The 26,156-nt window shown below is 40.8% G+C and overlaps 1 protein-coding gene across 1 annotated transcript in view; it reads left to right on the top strand.

The window, feature by feature from the left end:
* The window catches only part of CFTR (cystic fibrosis transmembrane conductance regulator), a 126,067-nt gene extending 111,776 nt beyond the window's left edge, over positions 1 to 14,291 (top strand). Inside the window, exons 24-27 of the mRNA XM_018573973.1 lie at positions 8,091 to 8,180; positions 12,284 to 12,456; positions 12,538 to 12,643; positions 14,006 to 14,291. Of these exons, the coding sequence (XP_018429475.1) occupies positions 8,091 to 8,180; positions 12,284 to 12,456; positions 12,538 to 12,643; positions 14,006 to 14,212 (576 nt within the window). The 3' untranslated portion in view covers positions 14,213 to 14,291. The remainder of the gene's footprint in view (positions 1 to 8,090; positions 8,181 to 12,283; positions 12,457 to 12,537; positions 12,644 to 14,005) is intronic.
* The last annotated feature ends 11,865 nt before the right edge of the window (positions 14,292 to 26,156 follow it).

Genomic DNA, 26,156 nt, shown 5'->3' with positions numbered 1-26,156 from the left:
AGACCTAAAGGGTCTGTGAATTGCCGGGAAACCACACACAATTTTTTTTGTGGTGTCAGAAATTGAAAAGAAACAAAGTAACCATGTAATGACACTTTTCTGCAATGAATTATAGTTGGTAATGATCATTTAATTCATCCAAAATTAACGAAATACAGATTCATCCGAATGCCGAAACGAATTGACTTTCAGACCTGAAACACGAAAAATGAAATAACGAAACATCCGAAACAAAACAAAACAAAATAAATATTTGTCGGCTTACATGTCTAGTAAAGAATGCCCCTGTGTTGCTGCAATGGTAGTCAGTGGGAGTAAAGAATGCTCCTGTGTTGCTGCAATGGTAGTAAGTGGGAGTAAAAAATGCCCCTGTGTTGATGCATTGGTAATCAGTGGGAGTAAAGAATGCCCCTGTGTTCCTGCTTTGGTGGTCAGTGGGACTAAAGTATGCCCCTGTGTTGCTGCATTGCTAGTCAGTGGGAGTAAAGTATGCCCCTGTGTTGCTGCATTGGTAGTCAGTGGGAGTAAAGAATACCCATGTGTTGCGGCATTGGTAGTCAGTGGGAGTAAAGAATACCCATGTGTTGCTGCATTGGTAGTCAGTGGGAGTAAAGAATGCCCCTGTGTTGCTGCATTGGTAGTCAGTGGGAGTAAAGAATGCCCATGTGTTGCTGCATTGGTAGTCAGTGGGAGTAAAGAATGCCCATGTGTTGCTGCATTGGTAGTCAGTAGGAGTAAAGAATGCCCATGTTTTGCTGCATTGATAGTCAGTGGGAGTAAAGAATGCCCCTGTGTTGCTGCTTTGGTAGTCAGTGGGAGTAAAGAATGCCCATGTGTTGCTGCATTGGTAGTCAGTAGGAGTAAAAAATGCCACTGTGTTGGTGGTCACTGAAAAGACTCATTAGTGTTCTGCTTCTACTTTCACTGTGAAAGTAAAACTGCAGCAGAGAAAGCTTATGCCCCCTCCCTTACCAAACAGGACTGCATTGTGTGGCAGAGCTGTGTAAATCTCAGGGCTGGTTTGACACACATACAAATCCTTTAGGTAAAACCTCTCTCGTTTATGTATTCTATCTGTGTATTTAGCTGTTTGCTTGGAGTTCAGCTTTATACTCAACAATGTTGATCCTAGATTGACCAGGCTGTGGTAAATGTTCTCAGCTTTGTGCATAAGACTGGTTTGCTCAGTTTATCTTTTTTTAGGTTGTGTTGTACAAAATAGAATAGCTCTTCAATAGAAAACAGACAATATTATACAAACTTTCCTGTCCTCCTCTGTTAATCTGGGACTTATTCAGCAGAGTTCATGCAAGTTGTTGTGTGGATGCTTTAAATAAGAAACTTAGTAGTAGTACATTAGTTAAGAAAAGATGATTTAACTAATCATGTTTTCTCTCATACTGAAGTGGATGACCCTGTGCTTTGCTCATATAGTAACTGCCGCCCTCCTCAGTTACACATACTCACCTTTCCCTACAATATCCAATGTTTTATAAGTGTATTACACCTTCTTTATGAGGCAGGAAGCAGGTTCCTTCCTGAGGGTAAAGGATGAACAGCTAGATCTGTGTTTCTCAACCTTTTTACAGTCACGGCACCATTTAAAAGTATGTAAAATCACGTGGCACCCCAGTCTAAAATGCAAAAATACGTAAATGTAAAAAAATGATATGTGGTCCCCCCAAAATCCATATCAGACCCTTATCCTCAATATACGTATTTTATGAGTTTTAAGGGGGACCTCATGCAAGAACACAAAAAAGAGGTTTCCCTTTACATCAGAGTGCCCCCCTTTACATCAGGACCCCCCTTCATGTCAGAGTCTCCTTCTTTCACATCAGAACTCCTCTTCAAATGGAAAGACATGATGCTGTGCAAACATTTTAGGGCACCCCTTAGGATGCCAGAAGGTACTCCAGGTGCCACAGCACCCTGGTTGAGAAAGGATGAGCTAGATCACCAGTGTGGTAGTTTAAAGAGACAGTAGAGGCAGGAATAAATAGATAGGAAGGCTGTACCATGTAGCACTGGCTCTGTAAAACACGTTTCTATCTTTTACCTAAGTCAACAACTTCTTTATTAAAACTCCACTTCTCTTTGGATCTCACACTTAATACTCTCACTTGGAAAGAAAATTGGGAGTCACCATTGCTGTCTTGATTTCTGCCTCAACCTTATTTTGCAAAGTGACCTATTGTTCCCAAGTTAAGAGGTGTTTGTTGTGCATGGTATGTACATATTCATATATACAGTTTCTATATGTGCTTGTCCATATGTCTTTTGCAAGAAAGTTGGATCAGTTACTAATGTTTGCTCAGCTGTCTAATGTTGTTTGCAAACTTTAAAATCAAAGACTGTTTTATACTTTTGTATGCCATATTTTTTAACAAGTAAAAATATGGCAACAAAAAGCTGCCCTGAGCAGGCAGAGCATGTTGGAAAGGTGGACAACTGCTCTCACACAGAGCTTAGCAGCCTGGATCTTCAGCAGTCTGACACGCTCCCTGCAGAATACCCCAATCAACAATGCTCATGCTCCCTCAGCAGCATTTTTGATTGGAATACTTTGCAAGGGGTGTGTAAAAACAATGAAAGGCAAGACTTCTCTGCTCTGTTTAGGAGGTATGGTTTGGCTCTCCAGCGTACTGCCAGCTCTGAGCAGATTTTTATGGTTCTTGACGAACACAAAAGGGATTCCATATTCTTTACTTGTTATGCAACCTGACTGCAAAACAAGTATAAAAAACAGTACTTTAATTGGGCTTTAAAACTGAACTCCAGGATAAGCAAATACTGTCTAAATATAAGAGGCATGTGTATTCTTACTTGAATCTTGTTGTGCTTTGTGTGGGAGGTAAGAGGAGAGGAGCTGTAGGTGACTGAGTGTTGCCAGAGCTCAGTAAAGAATGTTGGCACATGCACAATGGATGCCACTGGGTGGTGCCAACTCATGCACACTTGAGGAAACAGTGGTGCCAGAAATCTTCAGTTACAGTGCATGTGCAATGGATGGAGCTCAGCTTCTGGGTACCATCAATGTTGGGGGATAAGCTATTTGACTAGTTTCTGAATAGCATTGTTAGACTAATGCCAATATGCATATAAAATTGCAACCTTGCAAACGACAGATGGTTGTCTTTCCTGCAACAAGGGATTGACGACCTGAAACCTATTTTACACAAATTAATACTTTTAGATAAATGATATGCTTCTACGCACCCTCAACATCAAACTGCATGCTTTTCTAAAACTTGGTCAAGATATTTATTATTGGAACTTACTCTCCCACAATTGCAGGAAATTATGAAAATGTTGCAATACACCACTTGGTATAACACAGAAAAATTGGCAGGTACATTAGGGGGACATCAAGTTCTATAGTGTGAATGTAACGATGCATATCATTGCTTGCTTGTTTAGGTTGCCCTGAATCATCTAGCTATCCTGAGATCTCTGGAGGTCTGGTGGGGTTGAGGAGTGTTAAGGTGGAGGCACTTACTACACAGAGTTTGCCTAATTTTGGATTATGTGTGATGTTTAGTGATGGGCTTGATTTGGTTTGAATTTGAACTTTAGAACATCCAAAATGTTTGAATTCGAACTCAATGCAAGTCTATGGGGGTAGAACTTTCAAAAACAATTGTCTCCTTTAAGAGGGCTTATATGCAAGTTATTGGCCATAAAAGGTGTATGGGGATCCGGGTACTGCCCTGGGGGACAGGAATCTATGAAGAAAAAAAACTTGAAAAAAATACTGTTTTTAACCTCTTGCCTTCCGCCCGTAGTAAAAAAACGGACAGACGGCACTGCTGCATTGGCGGGTTGCCCCCTAGCGGGCACTCACGGGCAGAAAAGATTCGACCATTGCACATACCCGTTACCGGGTGTTTCACATATAGGCGATCAGCGGCTCCATAGCCAGCCGATCGTCTATATGTGCTCGTTCGCGTCCACACACACCCCCCTAGAGACCCCTAATGTCTCCATAAAGAGGACCTGTCAGTGTGCCTTTGCTATTATATAGGGGGATTGTTATCCCCCTATATAATAGCAATAACAATAAGTGCAAAAAAATAAATATAAATAAAAAAAATAAAAGTAACATATAAAAAAGTAAAATAAAATAAAAGTCACATATAAAAAAAGGGGAAAAAAACCCCCCAAAATGTTTAACTCCCCCACCCCCACGTTTACGCGCCTATAAACGTAAATACGCGTCCGGTGCCCCAGCGCGCAAAAATTACAATTGCGCTACACATGTTACATATCGCCGCGAACGTCGCAGTGAGAGCAATCATTTTAGGGCCATCAATCACTGATAACACTAAACTGATGAGCGGTAACAGCTTTTAAAGCGTCGCCTAGGGCCAATTTTGGGTATTATCGTTTTTTGAGGTTTCGCGCGCGCACGCAATTTTAAGGCTTGACATGTTTAGTGTCTTTTTACCCGACGTGACCCCATCTTTTATATTTTACCAAAAAATTGGGTAATAATAAATGTTTTATCATTTAATATAGGGGAAACTGTTTTTTTTTTTTTAATTTCGGTAATTTTTCCTTAATATAGTAAAAAAATAAAACCCCCAGTGGTGAATAAATACCACCAAAAGAAAGCTCTATCTGTCCCCAAAAAAGGGTATAAAATTCATTTCAGTACAGCGCTGCATGACGGAATAAATGTCAGTTAAAGTACCGCAGCGCTGAATACTGAAAAATGGCCTGGATGGGAAGGGGGTTTAACACCGCGGATGTCAACTGGTTAAAGGAGGACTTTAAAAAGATGTTTTGTGTTATTTAAATTTTTTTTTATTTGTGACCATTTTTTTATGCTTCTTTATTTTTTTTATGCTGTCATTTTTTTGAACTTTTTTTATTTTAAATTAACTATATTGCTATCACATAGGGGGCTAAGAAATCCCCTGCCGCACCAGGCACATCGGATCTCGGGACCGGCAGCGGCGGGGAGGGGGGGCACATCCGCAGCTACTACAAGCGATCGGGCGCCCGATCGCTTAAATGTAAAGAGCCATTACTGGCTGTTTACATTTCTAACAGTTTCCCCACTCATATGCACGCTGGGCGCCGCACACGAGTGTGGGGAGGGGCAGGACGTTTTAAGACGCCCTCCCGCTCCTATAAGGCTCCCGTCCGGTCATTTAGGAACGGCCATGGACGGGAGGAGGTTAAACTGCCTGTAAAGTGGCGCATCTGTACGATGTATAGAACCTGCTGCAGCAAAACTGACATCTCTAAAGCGAAAAAAATGACTTTTTTTAAAAAAAAAGTGCAGTTCCCCCTCCCAAACAATACCAGACCCTTTAGGTCTGGTAGAAATGTTAGAAGGGACCAATTTTTTTTAAAAAAAGTTTGGGCTTCCCCTTAAAAGTCATACCAGACCCTTAAGGTCTGGTAGGAATATTGAGGATGGACACCATGTAAAAAAAAAAAAAAGTGTGTGGGCTTCACCCTTAAAGTCATACCAGGCCCCTGTTATCTGGTAGGAATTTTAAGGAGGAACCCCCACCCCCAAAAATGGGGGGGAAAACGTGGGGTCGCCCCTAAAATTCCATACCAGACCTTTGATCTGAGCATAGGCCTGGCAAGTGCCCCCACTCCCTCCCACACCAGGCCACATGCCCTCGGCACTGGGAGGGTGTGCTTTTCCAGGGTCGCCTCTGGAAAAGCACCTTGTCCCCATGCTGATGGGGACAAGGGCCTCTTCCCCACAAGCCCTGGGGCGTTGGTTGTAGGGGTGCGGGCAGGGGGCTTATTCACATAAGGGCACCCCTTTAATAAAGGGGCACCCAGATGCCGCTTCCCCCCCTTGTGAATGAGTAAGGGGTACTTGTACCCCTACCCATCCACTAAAGGGTTAAATAAAATTGCAAATAAAAAGTCCAGACTTTTGAAAAAATCCTTTATTTGGAAAAAAAAACTAAAGACATGTTTTTGACAAGTCTTTTATTTTTAAAAAATTGATCCACCGATGTAATCTAGGGTCAATCACAACGATGACGACTTGACGAAATAATAAAAAAAAAACAATAAAAAATAAATAGAAATAATTAAAAAAAACAAACGAGTGCTGTCCCATGGCTGCGACGAACACCCGAACTGCTGATGTTCGAGTTGAACTCAGCATATTGATAGCATATTGACATATTGACACAGTATATTGATATGTCTCACGGTACTACTTACTTCTCTGTCTCTCAATGTATTCTTATTTGCTATACCTTAATCATACTATAATGTCTATACATTGATACTTTGTTTACTTATTTGAAAATGGGTTTGGTAAACGTACATTAAAGCTCACCTCTGTGAGAAACAAATCTACTTAAAGCCTTTGATCTTGCTATATGTCACTGTCTTTACATTTTCTTTGATATATACAAACACTGAGTGGCCAGTTTATTATGACCACCTGACGTTTGTAGGCAAATTAGCTATAATTAGCTATAATTTTCGCGCTGAAGTTGCTAGAGGGCCAGACCATATAAATAGGAAAGCAGGTTGTTTACCACGACAGCAGAAGTTATTTTTTTCTGAAGATATGGGTAAACAACGCGATTTAACAGCCTTTGAACGTGGGATGATTGTTAGCGCGGGCCATGGAACGAGTATCAGCAAAACAGCAGAATTCGTTAAATGTTCAAGAGCAGCTGTTGTTCAAGTGCTTAAAGACTAGACTGTCAGCCGAAAATCTGGGTCTCAACATGCAAATTGTGGCCGTCAGCAACTAGTCAATGTTAGGGCAGAACGGAGAGTGGCAAGATTGGTACAAGACAACAGAAGGGGAACAAAGCAGTGTCAAATTCCTTGCATCACCTTTCAACATCTCGTGGAGTCACGAGGCGGCCCAACGAAGTCATCTCGTGGAGTCATCTTGTGGCCCAACGCAGTACTGATGGGGTGGTCATAATAATCTAGCCACTCAGTGTATATACACACTGTATTTTATTGTCAATGTTTCAACGGAGCGAAGTCCATCTTTATCAAGACACATCTTTAGCAAGACCCATCAGTTCCTCTATACCTTCTTTGTATGTATATATCTATAGATATATATGTCTATATATATCTATATATCTATAGATATATATATATATAATACAGTATGTATATTCATTGATATATACTAGGGATGCACCAATGCCAGTTTTTCGGTATTGAGTACCGCTATTTTGCTTTCGGTACTTGCCGATACAGATACTGGTGCTTCCGCTGGCATGGAGCCGGCTTACCGGGCAATCAGGAAGCCGGGTGGCGGTTAATGACATGCTGATTATGGTAATGAAAGCCTGCTTCCCAGCCAATCAGCATCGAGCTGGCTTCTGTGCCAATGAGGGTGCTAGGCGGCGAGTAATGACTCGGCTCCAGGCTTCCTGATTAGCCTCTCAGGCGGCAAATAGTGTAGGGACAGCCCTAGACAGGAGGTAGATGCCTACATTTTTAAAATGAAAGTTAGTGAGATAAATCTATATCTGGGGTGGAACCAAGATCTCTGGGAGTAGACATCCCCTGTAAAGTTCACCAGAGGTTGAATGAATGTATCTCTTGCTTTTCACTGCAAACTAGAATATGACTTTCAGGTGGATTAACATTTAATCCTAGTTAATATATGGTATAGATAGGGTAACTCCGATAAAGAACCAGAGAGTGAATTAATGTACATCATAGTTTATTCTCCATACTAAAATGTGTTTACGCTAGTAAAATAGTAATTCAGCTAAGTCTGAGATCATGTGAAGTTGCTCTTCTGTGAATGCCTGAAAGCTGCATATCTCTATTATGATAAATATTAATCTGAATGGCTCTTATTTAACAAAGGAGTTATGCAAGACACACCATTAATTTATAAATGGATGCCATTTATACCTGGGCACTTAACAATTACTTTCTTTCAAGCCGAGGAGGAAACAGGTCCGGTTTACTGTAAGAAATGTTGGCTCAAACTTACAGGAGCTGCATAAGGAAGTAAAGTCTTTTGTTCTACCCACACTCCTTTATACATTTTCATATGTTTGATAGTGTTTTGTAAAAAGCATTGCTGAAAATTCATTGTGTTTTTGTTTGTGTCTACACAGAAAGTGTTCATATTCTCAGGGTCAATCAGAAAAAATCTGGACCCTTATGGAAAATACAGCGATGAAGAAATATGGAAAGTCACTGATGAGGTAAGTCTGAAACATGCAGGAGAGCTCTGTTCGACAAATCTCCATTTGCGGATTGCAAAATTAGCATTGGGGACAAGGAGCTTTATTGTCAGCATCCAAATAAAGTAACAGACAAATAACAAAGCATGTTTGCTGAACGTGTGCTTCCATTTCCTCTGCAACCGATGACTTACGGCCACAGTGCAAGTCTGCGTTGGAAAACCATTATACAAGCTTTCACATCAATTCTCCCTGTAACCCTAAAACTAACGCTTACACTAACTCTCCCTATGACCCTAACACTAACCCTCACACTAACTCTCCCTACAACCCTAACACTTTTTTGGCTGGAGTTCTCTTTAGGGTAGTGGGAGGACATTTACTATTTGCCCACTATATGCTGACAGTGCAGAGCCGTGGTGCGGCCGGGATAGATCATGGCAATATTGTTGGGACCCACCCCACAAACTGATTGACATATAGAGGCAGAGCCACCTGTGACTGGGAAAAGAAGCGGTATGTGAAAAGAAGCGCTCAGTTTTTGATCAATAGAGCCGATGTGTGACAGCTTCAGTGTCACATGTCGGCTCTAATCATGGGGATAATTGTATTTCGCTCTCTCCATAATTCTCCTTTAACCTCCTTGGCGGTAATCCCGGTTGTGGCTCGGGGTTAATTTTCAGTACCATAAGCGGTAACCCCGAGCCACACTCGGGATTACAGCGTAGCGTTACTTACCCTGTCCCACGAGCCGCGCTGTGTCCTCCAGGCGATGCTGGCATATGGGTTCTGTCCCTTGCAAACATCCGCGTCGCAAGGGGGCGGAACCGGCAGGAATTTTAAAAGTAAAAATAACGAAAGAAAAAAATAGAACAAAAAAAGGAAAAATTAAATAATCAGACTGCCAGGGAGGTTAAAGAATATTCAAAACTAACACTAACACAATAATACCAAAAGTATTATTTCACTGGAAAATCAGATACTTGGAAAAGACTTTTAGCAAAGGTAGTGAGTCAGTCAAAAGTAAGTGAATTTAAACATGCTTAGGACAAACATAAATCTATACTCAGACGAAAAAGTTACAAAATATATAAAAAGGAAACCACTTTTTTTGCCTTCACTGTTCTATGTTCTATGTATCTTTATTCCATGTGCAAAGGAGTATAACTATGCACATATACAGTGAAGGGGATTTATCAAAACTGGAGCAGACAAAATCTGGAGCAGCTGTGCATGCCAACCAATCAGCTTCTCTCTTTCATTTTCAAATCTTAACTGAACAAATTGAAGGGGGGAGGTGATTGGTTGCCATGCACAGCTGCTCCAGATTTTGTCTGTTCCAGTTTTGATAAATTCCCCCCACTATGTATAACTATGTACTAATTGCATCCTGTCAGGGCAGAGTAAAATGATTTTTCGTGCACTGCTGCCACCTTGTGCTTAAACAAGGTTGTGTTCCGCTCAAAAACATTTTATTAAAAAGAAGGTAAAAAGAAAAATCCTATAAGCATAATGATTAATTAGTGACATGAGAATACGGCCAATTGATCTATCCCTGATAGTGCCTACATAGTTCTGGCACCAGTGTCATGAAGAGCTGTCAGTGGCATCAGCATCTCTTCTGGTTGAGGTAAGTAACCCCTAAACACCAATGTAGCAGCAGCAGCCTTCTTTTCCTACCCACCTGTGCAAGGTGGCCCTTCTCCCAATGACTACCAATGTAAGGAAGCACTATACCGACCAACAATTTAAGTGGGACCTTCTCTGACTGACCACCAATGTAAGAGGCCTCGTTACCCACTGATCACCAAAATCGCCCCTATTCTCCCATGAAACACCAGTGTAAGGGGGCACTTACACTGACTACCAATGCAATAGGGCATTTACACTAACACTAACGTAATTTATTTATTTCAGGTATTTGTATATCCCTGACAATTTACGCAGCACTTTACATAGTTGCACATTCACATCAGTTCCTGCCCTCAAGAAACTTACAATCTAAGGTCCCTATCTTACATGCACACATACAGAGGCGTAGCCAGTGACCTTAGGGCCCCGATGCAAGAATCCATGAAGCCCCCCCCAGAAGAAACAAATTCGATTTAAAAAAAAACAAAATTAAGACAAGGAAAAAAAAAAACACTCTCCTCTTTCATGTCCCCAGCTCCCCATTATATCCCCCTTCATGTCCCCAGCTCCCATAGTCTCCCCCCTTCATGACCCCAGCTCCCATTATCTCTCCCTTCACGTCCCCAGCTTTCTTTCCGCTCCCGGACCCCATGTCACCTTCATAGTTCCAGCTCTCTGTCTCCCCCTTCGTGTCCACAGCAGCTCTCTATTCGGCAGCAGTTCTGCGTGATGAGGGGGCGGGGATAACACTGCTCCCACTCATTGGCTGCTGCATCGGCTGGATGATGCTTCACGCTGCGCCCGGAACAAAGTGAGCGGAGCAGCGTGAAGCATGTAGGGCCCAGGACAGGAGGAAGAGGTCCCGGGACTGACATTAGCGGTTACCGGGATAATAAATATCCTTGTAATCAGCGGTTACCAGGGGCCCCTTTCTCCTGTTCTAGGCCCCCTCCGAGTGGTGGAACTCCACGGCCTGGTCGCGCCGTGTTATAGGAAATAATAATGATTATAGCTTAGCTGGGGTAGAGGGGCGAACTATTTATGCCCCTTGTTGAATTCGTCCTCCAGTATAAAAGTAATGTTATAAGTGTGTAAGAGGCACGGTATGACAAATCCCTTCCCAGTGATCTACCTTAGATGTAGGCACCACCAATAATCTATGTATTTTTGTACATATAAATACATTTACAAAGAAGAGCAAATACTGCAGCACCATATGAATACATTGAATAAACAGTGCAGCTCTTGCAAACCACAATTTTAATGCAAACGGTAGAAGAGAGCAATACAGCATGTGAAAGAGTGTGCACGCTGTTGGCGTATATGGGATGAAAATAGGAGATAGTTGAGCTCAGGGCAGCCATCAGGGGGGTACGGCCGATACTCATGTAAGGGGCCCAGGCAGCATTGGGGTCCCGTCCGGGGTCCCTTACATGACTATCGGACGACGGTGAAGGGCGAGGACGCGGAGGCCTGGCCCTAGCAGCGCAGGGCCCCAGCATTGCTGCTCCAGCGGCTTTGAGACAAGCTAGGGCCCCATCAGCGACGATGCTCGTCTGATGTCGGACTGGCCGGAAGTGGCGTCACGTTAGTGTCATGATGTCACTTCTGGCTGGTTCGGGAGCAGAGGAGGCCATGTGTGCAGGTAAGAGGAGCTAGGAAGGAAGGAAGGAAGGAAAGGAGGGAGGGGAGGCATGCAGCCCTGACCAGCCCACCTGAGACCCCTTCTGCAGGGTCACTCTCAGGTTTGCCTAGTTGAGCTTACGGTTTGGTTTTAAAGGAGAAATTCAGAATATGGAGATCCTATGCTCTATATAACAGTTGAAGGGTGTTATACAGAAGGTGGAAGAGATAATAATTTAACAGGATACAATTAATAGAGAGAACAAGGGAGCATTCCAGAAGGTAGATGAGCCTTCACATGTGGGGCTATATTTGGAGGGTCCAGTGTTGCTGTTCTGCCTATGGCCCTCTGTCTTAATCTATCTCCTTATGAGAATGACATAAGGTGAAGTTGTATAAATATTATTAGGTACTTATCAATGAGCTACAATATGCATTGTCAATGGTTTGCCTTTACATTGCATTGCAGGTCTCCAGCCACATGTATATAAATTTCGTCGGGCTCCACTGTCTGCTCGTCACAGACGAGCAGACGAGTGGATTTTCGAGCCCTGTATATAAGATAGACTAAGATAGTCCCTATCATGCCAACTAAATGAATGCTTACCTTGAACTTATAACATGCACTGGAAATATGACAGCTAAAATGAGATTGGTAAAACCTCTGATTTCGTTTTGCTCAAGTGTTTCCACACAATGCTCTATACACAATATTTCTGCCCTTTAAATGTAAAAAGATTGAATAAAAAAGGTGACTTTACTAGTAAAGATATGGCTCTTATTTTGTGTTCTATATACCAATCTAGATGTACAGTATTTAGCAAAGAAAGATGTATATTTGATATGAATGTGTTTTGCAATCTCCCCAGGTTGGTTTAAAGTCAATCATTGAGCAGTTTCCAGGCCAGTTGGATTTTGTCCTTCTCGATGGTGGATGTGTTCTTAGTCACGGCCACAAGCAGCTCGTATGTCTGGCCAGATCAGTTCTTAGCAAAGCGAAAATTCTCCTGTTGGATGAACCCAGTGCTCACCTGGATCCCATGTATGTTTCCAAATACAATGCCTGTACCCACTTTTTAGATCACGTAAATGCTATTTTATTTACGATTTGTTTTCATTTCAGAACATTCCAGATCATTAGGAAAACTCTGAAACATTCATTTGCAAACTGTAGCGTTATCCTATCTGAGCATAGGCTGGAAGCCATGTTAGAATGTCAGTTTTTTCTGGTAAGTTGTGTCAGAAAGCAAAAGGCAGATTTTTCCTTTCCCAGCATGCTCTAATATCTTGGTGTCTAGCCATTTCCTGGCAAATGTTGGATAGAACATATTTTTCTGGCACTTTTGTTCAGTCAGGAGGGTTTAATTTTACTTTGGACATTTGGACTGTTAGGTGCCCTGACACCAGGTATACTGCTTGTTCTGGGTCAGTGATTTACCAAGTAGGGAAAGAAAGAGAATGATGGTATCCCAGGCATGTGCCTTCAAAAGGTACCAGGCAGGAAAGTGAGCCATAGTCAGTAGATGGCAGTTGGATGTGTAGGAATGATACTACTGCCTAAAATATGTATTTAAAAAAAACAGATTAGCAGTCTACAAACCCTCCACAAGACCAAATTCTGCAGTAGCTATTTAAATGGCTTGCACATTCAGTTTACATCAGGAGTGTAGTGACATTGAAAATTATGTAACGGCACTTCTCCTGGGTAGCGAGGCTGGAACAGAGCTGTTACAGCTCTGCCCAGTGACTCCCTGCAGCACCAGATGACTGCTATAGTGATCTGCAGCTTACTGAAGGCAGCCACTATTAGAAGTGATCTGCTGCTGCACATCTGCATGGGGGATGGATATTTTCAATTTTAAAATGGTTCTTCACATTAATGCATAGTTTACAGTTGTCATATTGTGTATACATTCATTCTCAACCAACCCATCCTCATGTCCCCATCAAATCATTCGATGAGCAACTTGGGACACCACTCCCTCAGGACCTCGTATCTCCTTCCAACCTCCACCTCGGTTCCAAGGGGTCCAGACCAGCAGCTCTTAAAGTGTCCCCTGAATGCCAAGGGTTAAGCAGGATGGTATAGGTATTATGTGTGTATTGGAGGTGGGGAGCAAAATTCAGTTGTTCAGTGCTGATCCTGAAAAAATACAGTACTATGAACACCGTAAATGACACTTTTACTAATCAATTCAAACATGATGCTTACTTAAAATGTGATATAAGTGTCTTCCATGTAAAAACATTTTTTTTCAAGAGGTTGATATATGATTAAAAAAAAAAGTTTGAATGCAAAAGGTTTTGTTCTTGCATGAACATCTGCCTTAATGAATGTAAGCCTAAAACGTGTTTCATGAATGTCTGTGTCTGCCCTCACTTCTTGTCCTGGTGACCACACAGGACAAATCCTTCTAATAGAGACACAGACATCAATACAAAAAAACTTACAGGGGATTTTACCCTTTCCTACCTTATTCAAAACTAAAGTTTCCCTTTTACTGCATCATACGTTTTGTTCTTCATGCTGCACCTGCATTTGTCACTGTGTATGTGATTTAGTTATTTGACATTTTTGTTTCTCTGTTTAGGTAATTGAAGAGAATACTGTTCGACAATATGACTCCATTCAGAAACTGATGAATGAAAAGAGTTTCTTCAAGCAAGCCATAAGTCATTCTGACCGCTTGAAACTATTTCCACTGCACCGTAGAAACTCCAGCAAGAGGAAGTCCCGCCCTAAAATCACTGCCTTGCAGGAGGAGACAGAGGAGGAAGTCCAAGAGACAAAACTCTGATCGCCAACCAACATCCCTGTGGACCCATTTAAAGTTTTTTCTTTTCTTTTTCTTTTTTTCCCCCTCATATGAATCCATGTGCCAATCAGAAGCTACTGTGACCAGGGGAAAAGTAATGCAATAATAGTAATAATATTCATAACATAAACTATCTATTTCCTGCAGTGCTTCCAAAGTATAGTCATTGTAGTAAGAATGGCGATTTTCAGTTATAATGTAGGATATTGGGCTTTCTATTACTGCCTTACGTTGTATAGTAGACCTATTGTACATGACCGCATTGTTTGCAATACTCCCAGTATGTCCAGTGTCCAGGCAAAATAGTTTAGGACACTGCAGTAAACAAAACTTCCTATTTGCCAACTAGAGTTAAATTAAATTCTAAAAATACAACAGGCTTGATTGACAAAGCTAACACACCAGTATAATACCCTTATATTTAAAAACAAAAAAAGTGACAGTTTTTTCAACTGAATTGAAAATTACATGGTTAATCTAAGGATCCTTAGCCTTGTGATAAAACTTTGTGGATTGAGCCTATTGTCTTTTATACTATTTAAATGCCATTTTAACAAATCATTTTCTTTTTAATAAGTAGTTTCAAAAATGGCATATTGCACTGTACATAAAACTCTCACATTTACTCAGTTACGAAACGTTGCGCACATTAACAAAGGTCAGCAGCAAACATAGCAATAATTAGTAGCATCATGGCACAATTATCGTTCTATATATAGATCAGGAATACTAATTTTTTAAATTCCATATACATAACATGACAGTATTCATTTTATTAACTAGGTAGGGTCAACTCGAAGCTAGATTAGTTTACTATTATGTTTATACGAAGGTTTATAAATAGTTGAATAAAGGACTGTTATGGTCAGGAATAAAATTGAAATGACCAAATCTTCGGCATTGATTTGTATATCATGACCATAAGAATCACTGCCATAGACTTCATTATCAATAGACTTGGTACTGTTTGTCAGTTCCCTTATTGTAAACTATCATAACTAACAGGTCTTTCCAAGCAGAAGCAAGTAAATATGCTAATTCTTAAAGTCTACCTGATCTCAGAGCAAGATAGTTGAGCTAGCAGCAGAGGCATATCTACAACAAATTGCACCCCTGGCGTTCTGCCCAGCTCCTGGCAATCAATGACATCACTGGTTGCCAGGAGCTGGGCAGGGCATCGGCCAAAGTGTCCCAGGTTGCTAAGAGCTGGGCAGGGAGATGTGTACAGGCCGTACACATTTCCCAGCATGACTCTTAGCAACCTGGGATGCTATGGCTAGCGTCTCACCAGAATATGCATCTCCCCCTCACTCTGGTTGCTAAGATTTGTGTCGGGAGATGTGTATGGTAGAGAGGTGGGGAAAAAAGTAAGCATTCTCCATGGGTCTGTGAAAGTTCGTGCCCAAGGCATGTGCCATATGTTCCATACCCTGGATACACCACTGACTAGCAGCATACCATAGAACAGTCTAATCAGCTTACCTAAACTTTGCCACTTGACAGCATTTGATGCCTATGTGTCTAGAATATGCCATGCAAATCCTGTCTAATCTTCCACTTTGGTTTGAAAAACCTTCCGGTGTTAATGTAATGTGCTATTCTGCTGATGATGTTGCCACACACATCCTGCCAGCCACAGCCATGTTTCTGTAAGCGCCAAGGACACTAGTGAGCACTGGCTGATGGACAAGTTCTTCTACTCTCAAGCCAGTGCAAAAGAAAATAAAAATGGCATCACCTTGACTTGATTCCTCCTGGTTTATAACTCATAGCTACCAACAATCATCTACTGATATGCCTTAAGGAAGTTCTGCTTGGTAGCACTTAAAAACTAGCACTTGTATTAATGAAGGCTGTGTTATAGCTTGTTACTGCTTAAATTTATATCATGTAAAGGGAACTAACAGTTGATACAGTGATTTTGTGTGTAAAACTTCTAGAACACAGCTTATAGAATCACTCATAGAGAAATCATTAGACCATTTTATATGCACACTCTGGGGGTGATTTACTAACCTAAACACACGCACGCACTAGGTGCGTGTGATTTTTACACAGCAAAACGTATTTATCAACCAAAAAGTCTCTAAAAGCATATTTCCACTAATGCCATATATGGAAAAATCATGCACATGATGCATATATAATGCTGCTTCACAGTTTAGACAAAAATGGTTAGCTCATGCATTTACATTCCTTGCATTCATCAACGCAAGCAACACAACATAGAGCTAATTTACACAACATCACCTTGCAAATTCATGCAGGGCTTTGCACAACACACCTGCTGGGTGTGTACACACTACAAAGGTGTTTAGATTCCACCCATAGATCATGCTGGGAGGGAACACACTACAGAGGTGTATACATGTTCGTGGTGTGTTTATAAGGTTAGTAAATCAACCCCTCTGTGTCTGATGTTGATTCTAAATATATTAGGAGACATCTTTTAATATGTTATTCACAACAGCTATTTGTGTCTTTCAAAAGACAAAGTGCCTTCTTTGGTATTATGTGACATTTGTTTCTAATGAATTTGTAGCAGCAATACAGATATTTTTGATAGTTTGAAGTCTAATCCTCAGGTAATATCTATTACAGTCATGGTGTTACACTGACAATGTCTTTAGTTCTACTTTAAACAGTGTGATCTATATTGTAAATGTAAACTGGAATGTCAACTCTAGAATAATAATTCAAATTAGACACATTTATCATTTCAGTTGCACTTTGTAAAATGCGTATATGCAAACATTTGATGAATTTTTTTTTTTACGGAACAATTGTGTTGAATTTAAGGACAATGTTTTCTCAATATTTCATCAATATAGTATTTATTTCAATATTTTTAAGAATATTTTTCTAATCTATTGATGTATTTAAAATGATTGAATTGTACACTAAACAGAAGTAAAACATATTTTTATGAAGATATAATGTATATAATAGATTTACTGTATACTATTTCACAATGAAAACATAAATCTGAAAAATCTCAAACTGAAGGTCTTGTTTTGATTGTAGTATCTTGAGCAGAATCCTAGTTCTGACCACCTGAAAGCCAGTACTTCCGCAATAAGGTTCCTTGTACTTGCTCCTCTTTAGGTTAGCTATATGTTAAGTTAGTAGCATGTTTAAAGATCAATTGAACTTTCAATTTAAATCAGCTAAATACATTCCAGGTGCATTAAAACAAAAAATGTCTAAGCACCTGTTGCAATCTATGTGATGCAAAATCGTGTGCAACAATGCTTGGTGCACTGCAGTGCCATTAATTCCTAATGGTACTAAACACACCTTGTCATTGCACCAAAGTGCATGGTAACTTGTAACCATGCGTTGTAGTGCAATACAATTTACAAAAAAAAAAAGTCTCTCACTTCTTCAATGTGACTGCGGTAGGCAGTCCATTCAGAAAAAGGGGCTGCCGGAGCGCACGGTAGTGTCTATAAGTACGCACTGCAATGTGTTCTCTGTGTGGATGCAGAGGTGTGGCATGCCACCTGCTGAGCCAGAGCCCTGCAATCAGCGGGGAGCTTGAACTTTGCTGATTGTAGAGCAGGGGTATGTCAGACCTCTGTAGTGAGACCACAGTTTCTCCACAGAGAGAGCAAGGGTCCCACTCTACAGCATGGTGGCAGGCTACAGGATTTTGGCTGTGGCTGCTTTAGAAAGAAAACAAACTATAAGACATTAAACATATTGTTGATGCACCTGGAATGTATTGTGCTGAGTTAAACTGAAGGTTTGGCTGGACTTTAAGATGATGCTCAACCTGATTCCTTTAACCAGACGTCCAGGCAAATATAAATCCCTTCCTATTTTCAAGCTATAAATTTATCCAAAAATGATTGTGTATGTTAAACAATGCTAGTGTAAAGATCTGAAATCTATCATATTAACTTCCCATACACCAGACACCACCCGATATAACAGCAGAAAAATAAATTGTAGGATGTATACATGACCAGTCAGGCTTTGAAGCATTGCACAGTGTTGTCAGTCAGTATTTATTTTGGGGGGCAAAGTTTTCAGGCAGCTTACAGCAGGGGAGAAGGCAGAAAGGGGCTGCAGTGGTAGCGTGACATTTTTTTCTCTGCTTCATGAGCAGCTTGGTGGAGGGAAGGTGATATGAGACTGACAAGACTGACAACATAATTTTTCTATACAGATAGATAAAATGAGTTTTGATATCATATTTAGCATTTCGCTGAAGTCCTGCTTTAAAACAGCATTTAGGCATGATATACTGCCCCCTTCACCAAAAGACATGTTTTACAATGCCATACTCCATGTCAATGGACCCCTGTGGCTGCACGCAATCAAATTCTACCAATGCATCCCTCCATGTATGATGATTAGTAATAACATAGACATGTCAGGTGTATCATTCTGTGATTGTGAACTACTTACACTTGTAGAGCATTCACTTCCTGCTTTGAAAGGGCAAAAAGACTTCAGTTTGCCACAACAATGCACATTGGGATTGCTTTGTCATCAGCAGAGCATTGCTGGGAAATCTAATTTAGATCTCATGAGATCTCAGGGAAAGGCATTTTCCTCCCCTGAGATGATGTGCATGGTCACATGTCTTAGTCACATGTCTAGTCACATGTGCCAGAAATGCAGGAAGTAAATGGAGAACTAGTAATCTACCCTTAGTAAACATTGCCACTGTCATGAATACAAAGCCAGCAATTATCTAGAAGTATGTGTTTGTAGATTGTCATTACTAAACATTTCTAAAGGTGTGTTTGTTGGTATTTCAAAGATATGGGTAAAGATCTGCTTTAAGTAATGAAGACTTACTCAAAAAAAAATGGGTGGGAATAAAAGGAGCAATGGGCATGTCTCCAACCCCCCCAACAATTGTTAAGCTAAGGTTACATAAAAGCATTTCATGCCCGTGATCCTGTCTGTCTTTCCACCAAAAACACTGCCTGTCCGACAGGATGAAAGCATTTCCCGCTGCTGATGGTGCTGCAATCAACAGCTCAGGAATTTTCATATTGAAAATTTCTATAATAAAAAACCCCACGCAGAATTGAAAGCCATTGTGTGACCTTGCCCTTTTAGGAACTCTGGTCTATGTGAAATACTGCATTCAAAATAATATTTTCAGTTTTGGTTGATACTTTCCCAACTGATTTTTACACAAATGTTTATGACCCCCTTCTCTTTTTTATATAAATATAAAACGTGCATTTTACGAATGTTCTGAGCACTACACTGCAACTACTGCCAAATCAGCACAGTTGAATGTAGCAGAATCCTTGATGGTGTTTGAAGTGTTTAGTTGAAATACTGAAATACTGCCTTTCTGAGTTTATATTCTAGATTATACTCAGTATTTGTGGCCATTTCACTTAATAAAAACAAATTTATGTACAACTGTTCGGTGTTTAATTTTTTTAATAACCTTGCATACATTTTCTTTGTATTTTACTAATAATTTATCCTTATTACTAAACAATTTATCCTTAAAGTGAATGGGAATCTGCAGATTCCCATTCGATCGAGCAGAGTAAACCTTTCCGAGAGAAAGTGTTTCTATCCCGGGCAGCCAAGAGCCGGTAGGTGACCCCTGGCAAATCGTCATTCGACCCCTTACGGGGTCGCGACCCACAGGTTGAGAACTGCTGCTCTAAAGGGTACCATGCGGTAAACAGTAAGATCTTACATGTCTTTCAGCGTAGGGACCAGGACACTTACCCTGTTGCAGGGAGAATTCCCAAGATTTCCTGTAGGTGAAAGTTTTACAGCATCAAAGTGACGTACAACAGATTCCAGGTCAAGGGACCTACTCACATTGGGACTTCCAAAAGAAGCATCCACCAACTGCTCCAGGGAACCAGACTCTATTCCCAAACGTGAGGACAGCCCTGAGACAGAAGTCCCCTCATGATGGGGTGGGGGGACGGGACTACCCCATAATCCTTAAGAGACTGAGGTTTCATATCAGGATCCTTAGGGACAGCCTAAGCATCTCGCCAGTCCAGGCTCCCAGATACCAGAGGGGAGACTAAGGAAGACTGAAGGTCAACAAGATAAGGAGAGGCAGTGAGGACGGAGAGACGTAGTGCGCCGATGGCGTAGGACGCCGGACCTCGACTCCGCCCACAAGCCCGAGATGCTACGGAACAGCAACGGCTAGAGACGCCGCCTTGCCCGTGCTATCCCCTTGTCCCCTCCTGCACCTTCCCCAGCATTGGAGCACTTATTGACGTCCGGAGCCGCCTGCATAGTCCCGAGATGTCCCCCAGCCGCTCCTAGCACTCTCCCTCAGCCCCGGACTCTATCTCCTCCTCTCCCCTCCACCTCAACACAATATCCCTGTGGCTCCCCACGGATCCTTACTGCTGAGCCAAAAACAGAGAAACAGTGGAACAAACCCCTGGCTTCCCCCATATGTTATTAGATCTATACAACAAGGTAAATGGGAGGAAAAGAAAAAAAGCAGCAGCACCTGAAAGAGCTGGACATAAGAGAGTGCCTGAGATCCCTCCCCAACAAAGAGGATATGGAAAGATATATTACTCGATTGGAAATGACATATACAGAAGAAATAAAGGACTTAAAGCGGATATCTCAAATATAGGGGAAAATGTGAGAGGTCTGGAGGAAAGATTGGATATATGTACTTCCAGAGTGGAGATACAACAGCAAATTATCAGCAGTCATTCCTCACTGCTCCAAGACATGATATACAAAATAGATGACATGGAAAACAGGAGTAGGAGTAATAATATAAGGATACGTGGAATTCCAGAGACAATAGAGACCCCCAATTTGTTATTAACAACTAAGGCCATACTGAAAGACATAATGGACAGAAGCCCAGAAGGAGAGCTGATAGTAGATGAGGTGTACAGAGTACCAGGTTACCTCAGAAAAGAAGCCACAAGACCCAGAGATGTTATTTGTCGCCTACACTATTATACTGAAAAAGAAACCATCATGTCAACGGCTAGAACTAAGAAATCAATAACATACGATGATCAGGAGATAAAAATCTTTCCAGATCTTTCAAAACAAACGCTGATGCTCAGAAGGGCATTGAAACCGGTATTAGGAATCCTACAAGAAAGGGAAATAAGATACAGATGGGGATTCCCCTTTCAGTTAACAGCAAGTAGGAATGGGAAACAGCAACATTCAGTGTAATATAAGATTTACCAAGATTCCTAGATACCTTGGAACTACCATCAATACAACTACCAGAATGGCCAATTGACTTAAATAAAGGTGGAGGAACCACCAAATAGAGGATGGACAGTAGTAGGACCCCGAGGAGTTTCCAAGAAATGAAATAAAAGAAAAGAAGAAACAAAGGAACTGAATAACTAAAAGGGGGGAAAGATGCGGATTACATGCTAATTATATGAAAGAAAGGGGGTATCAGTCTAAGTATATATAGTAAAGCTTTGTCTTCCAGGAGTATAGGATGTTTGGGGGAGGGGGCGGGAGGGGGGAGGAGAGGGGGAGAGGGGCAACTTTAACAAGGAAATAAAATTTATTGAAATATGTAGAAAGGGTTAAATAGATAAGGAATATGGATACGGGCTTGTGGGAGACCGAGTGTTTGGCGTTTTGCCATTTGGCCCCTACAATCTCATATGGGTCCATTTAATAGGACTATCTTGCGTGGTACATGTAGGGGATTAAGGAAAATGTCCTACAAGCAAGATTATAAGGAAGGTATAAATGGAGATGAATGCTATAGTGAAAGTAATGTTTGGAAGTATGAATGTAATATACAGGTCTTATGTACAATGTATCCGGAGCAACAAGTAAAATTTAAATGGATAGGATAACAGCGGTAACATTTAATGTGAGAGGATTCAATGTGCCTGAAAAACGATCCCAAGTTTTGTATCACTTCCACAAGAAAAGAGTGGATATTTTATGTTTGCAGGAGACACATTTTAAAACAGGGGTAAATCCGGTTATTAAAAATAAAAACTACACAACATGGATACATAGCACTAATCCGGATAGGAAAGCAAAGAGGGTATCAATAGGGATCCACAAAAATACACGATTAGAGATAAAGGACACAGTTATAGATGAAAAAGGGAGATTTATATTTTTGAAATTTTTCTACATGAATCAAATCTATTCACTAGCGAATATATATGCACCAAATAAGGGCCAACACAAGTTTTGTATAAGGGCACTTTCCAGATTTCAAAAATTTGGAGTGGGTTTAAGTATGATAATGGGAGACATGAACCTAATATTGGATAATCAATTAGACACCACTGGGAAACCACACACAACGAGAGGTGTTTTAAAAAAACTAGAAACTAAAATGGATAATATGAGATTAGTGGATGGCTGGCGAACATTGAATCCTAAGAAAAAAGATTTTACCTATTATTCTGTGGTACACAATTTCTATAGCCGAATAGACCATGTCTGGATACACCAGAAGCTGTTGGATCTGCAGGTTAAAAAAGCTACTGCCAAAAATTATACACCTAGATCAAACTGGATTTGTGCAGGGAAGGGAAGCTAGAGACAGTACTACCAGGGTCATTGATTTAATAGAACTAGCACAAAAGGAGAGAAGTCCTGCTTTGCCTATTGTCTGTCGATGCTGAAAAAGCAGTAAACTGGACATTTCTCAGAGAATCACTAGCGAAAATGGGAGTGGGAGAATTTTTCTTGTCTAAAGTGATGGCATTATATACACATCCAAATGCAAGGGTCAGAGTGAATGGGGAACTATCTGATCTTTTCTCAATAAAAAATGGCACCCGACAGGGATGCCCTCTCTCACCCTTGCTATATGTTGTAGTAATGGAACAACTGGCGGCAACTATTAGGAAAAACCCCTCGATTTCAGGAATATCTACTTTAACACAACAACATAAAATAGCACTATATGCGGATGGTCTACTCCACTTAATATCATCTCCAATAATATCAATACCTAATATCCTTAAAGAACTAAAGCACTATGGGGACTTGAGTAACTTTCAAATAAACCTATCTAAATCAGAATTTTTAAATATATCATTAAAGGATAGAGTAATAACTAGTATAAAGAATAATTACCCATTTAGATGGCAGGATAAATATATAGTTTACATGTGGGTTAATATTCCGAGAGAACTTAACACACTGTATGCTATCAATTATAGAGATTGGATAGATAATATCTTTGCTCAATTCTACCCATGGAATAGTTTAAGAATGTCTTGGATAGGGAGAGTAAATATCTTAAAAATGGATATCCTTCCTAAAATACTATATAGATTTCAGACGATCCCCATTCTCTTACCAGTAGCCTTTTTTAAGAAAATAAAATCAGTAGCAATGAAATTTTTCTGGGCAAATAAAACCCCTAGAATAAGTGCAAAGAACCTGATGAGATCAAAACCCAGAGGAGGCCTGGGGATCCCAGACTTTGCACTTTACCATAAAGCGATCTTAATATCCAGAATATTGGACTGGATACATAAGGGTCAAGACAAAGGGGTAGTAAAATTGGAAGTAGATGTTTACCGAGTGCCACTGAGGAATCTCCCTTGGATATCAGTGGACTGTAGACCTCAGGCATCTACACTACCTCTTCTAGTACAAGCGGTGCTACAAGTCTGGGACAAGACATTTGCTAATTATAACCTTTCTTCTAGGCCTGGACCCTTGACTCCCATCCTAGGCTACCCACAATTCCCACCAGGTATGCAAGCAATCACACTATTAAATATGGAAAACACTACATATATACAGACGTGGCAAATACTAGAATTAGATAAAGAAGAATTAAAAATAAATCTACGACCAGAAAGACAAACCAATGGGAAGCAATGGCTGGAGGCAGTCCAGCTTTCGGATTTCATCAGACACCTTAGGACATATCAGACCTTTACAAGTACAAGTACTTGTCAAAATGCCCTGTATCGGGCCCGATTCCAATGCTAGCATCGGTATCGGGACATCCCTACCTGTTACCCATACCTTGTCAGTAATCCATGGCATATTAAGGGCAGAAGAAGACAAAGGACATACCAAGTACATGAAAAGATGGGAGCAAGAACTGAGGAGGGAACTATCCGACTGGGAGTGGGAAAGAATATTTAACATGACACATAGATCTGTTACATCTTCCTTCCATCAAGAAAAGAACTGTAAAATTACATCTAGATGGTATAGGTGCCCAGAAGGTATTAGACATATAAACCCAGATTTAACAGATAGATGCTGGAGATGTATTAGGGAGGAGGGTTCATATTTGCATATCTGGTGGAGCTGTCCTAGACTGCAGCCTTTCTGGGGAGCAGTATTCGGAATATATAATGCCATAGAGATGCAAAGTTTAGAAAAAGATCCCTTTATGGACATATTGTCATTAATTCCAGGATCTCTAAAAAAGATAAAAAGTGAGATCTTAAGATTTGTAATGGTTGCAGCAAGGGTATGCATATCACGGGGGTGGAAGTCAACGGTCCCACCTACAATAGAGAACTGGGTAAGCACAATGGAGGAAATAAAATATATGGAGGAGTTAAGTGCAAAGGACCTAGACACAAAGGAGAGTTTCCATAAGATCTGGGGAAATTGGGAAAACAATATAGAAGGGAAAAGAAATAAAGAATGTATGCTGGGGTATTGAATATATGACCAAGGATATAGATAAGACTTCGGATTAGCTATTTAAATTGTTAAGGTGGAATAGGACCTGGAGGAGTGGTGAAGTAATAAGGAGGTTGAATGACTATTGGAGGAGTGAGAGAATAGGACAGGAGGTAGAGGGGGAGAGGGAAGGGGGGAAACACAAGGGGGGAAGCTGAAAGGATATATTGGAGAGGTAAATAGAAATAGAGGTATGCACATAATAGACTTGATAGGAAATAAATATAAAAAAAAGTACACAGCACGTAGTGAGTGAGAGTAATTAGAATTAATTGAGTAGGTTTACTGGAAGTTGGTTAGGAGTTTAGATAATCACATAAGATGGGTTTAGACGCTAGAGGAAAATGGATAGTGTATAGTATAAGGGGAGCACCTGAAGACACAAGATGAAGTTAGAGATCAAATGACACAGGGATTAGATGTCCCCCTCCCACTCCTCCAATGGAAGTTCTGAAAGAATGAATAAATCGATCCTTTTTGAGAAAGGTCACCTAAGTACCCCACAATGGGATCGATCCTTTTTGAGAAAGGTCACCTAAGTACCCCACAATGGGATCGATCCTTTTTGAGAAAGGTCACCTAAGTACCCCACAATGGGATCGATCCTTTTTGAGAAAGGTCACCTAAGTACCCCACAATGGGACACAAGTAATTAGCCAGGGTGCATCCATGAGCATCCAAAAGACAAGGAGACCCAAAACCTGGGGACCCATTATGTTGTGCAAACAGCCTCCTATTCCTGCTAAAGGCTTGCCAGGTGCTATCTCTGGTGCACTTCTATTTGTGCTATGTCTGTCGATAAAGGTGTTTTAATCATGAAGACGATGGTGTGCTGGTGCCTCTCTTTCCAATGTTGTTCCTGCTGGCGCCATCTGCTTGTCATTTCAGCACCCAGTAAAAGACGAAAGGGGATATACCAGTCAGATGTGTGACGAGTTACCTACATTTATAGCAAAACGGGACAGAAAAATTGGAAATCCCGCAAGAATAGTATCAGATGTAGAGTTCCCAAAAGAAAACAGCATCGTTATCCAGAATCTACAAGTAACTGATAAGTAACTTAAGTGGCAGGGAACTGCAATAAATAGAGGCCTGGCTGTAACTGCTACAGATCCCTTTCCTACACCCAGCACATCTACTATACCTTGCCCACTAAATCCAGAAAAGCCTATTTGATAGTTATACAAAATATTAAATCATTGTAAATACATTGAATTAATAAAAAACTATAAAAAAAGTTTTAAAATGAATGCACGGATTTAATGGGCTTTATTGTTTTGGCTTT

The sequence above is a fragment of the Nanorana parkeri genome, unplaced genomic scaffold, assembly GCF_000935625.1.
Source record: "Nanorana parkeri isolate BGI_ZX_2015 unplaced genomic scaffold, ASM93562v1 scaffold49, whole genome shotgun sequence".
In the NCBI taxonomy this organism is placed as follows: Eukaryota; Metazoa; Chordata; class Amphibia; order Anura; family Dicroglossidae; genus Nanorana; species Nanorana parkeri.
The sequence above is the reverse complement of the archived record's forward strand: the minus strand, read 5'-3'. Positions and strand labels throughout refer to the sequence as shown.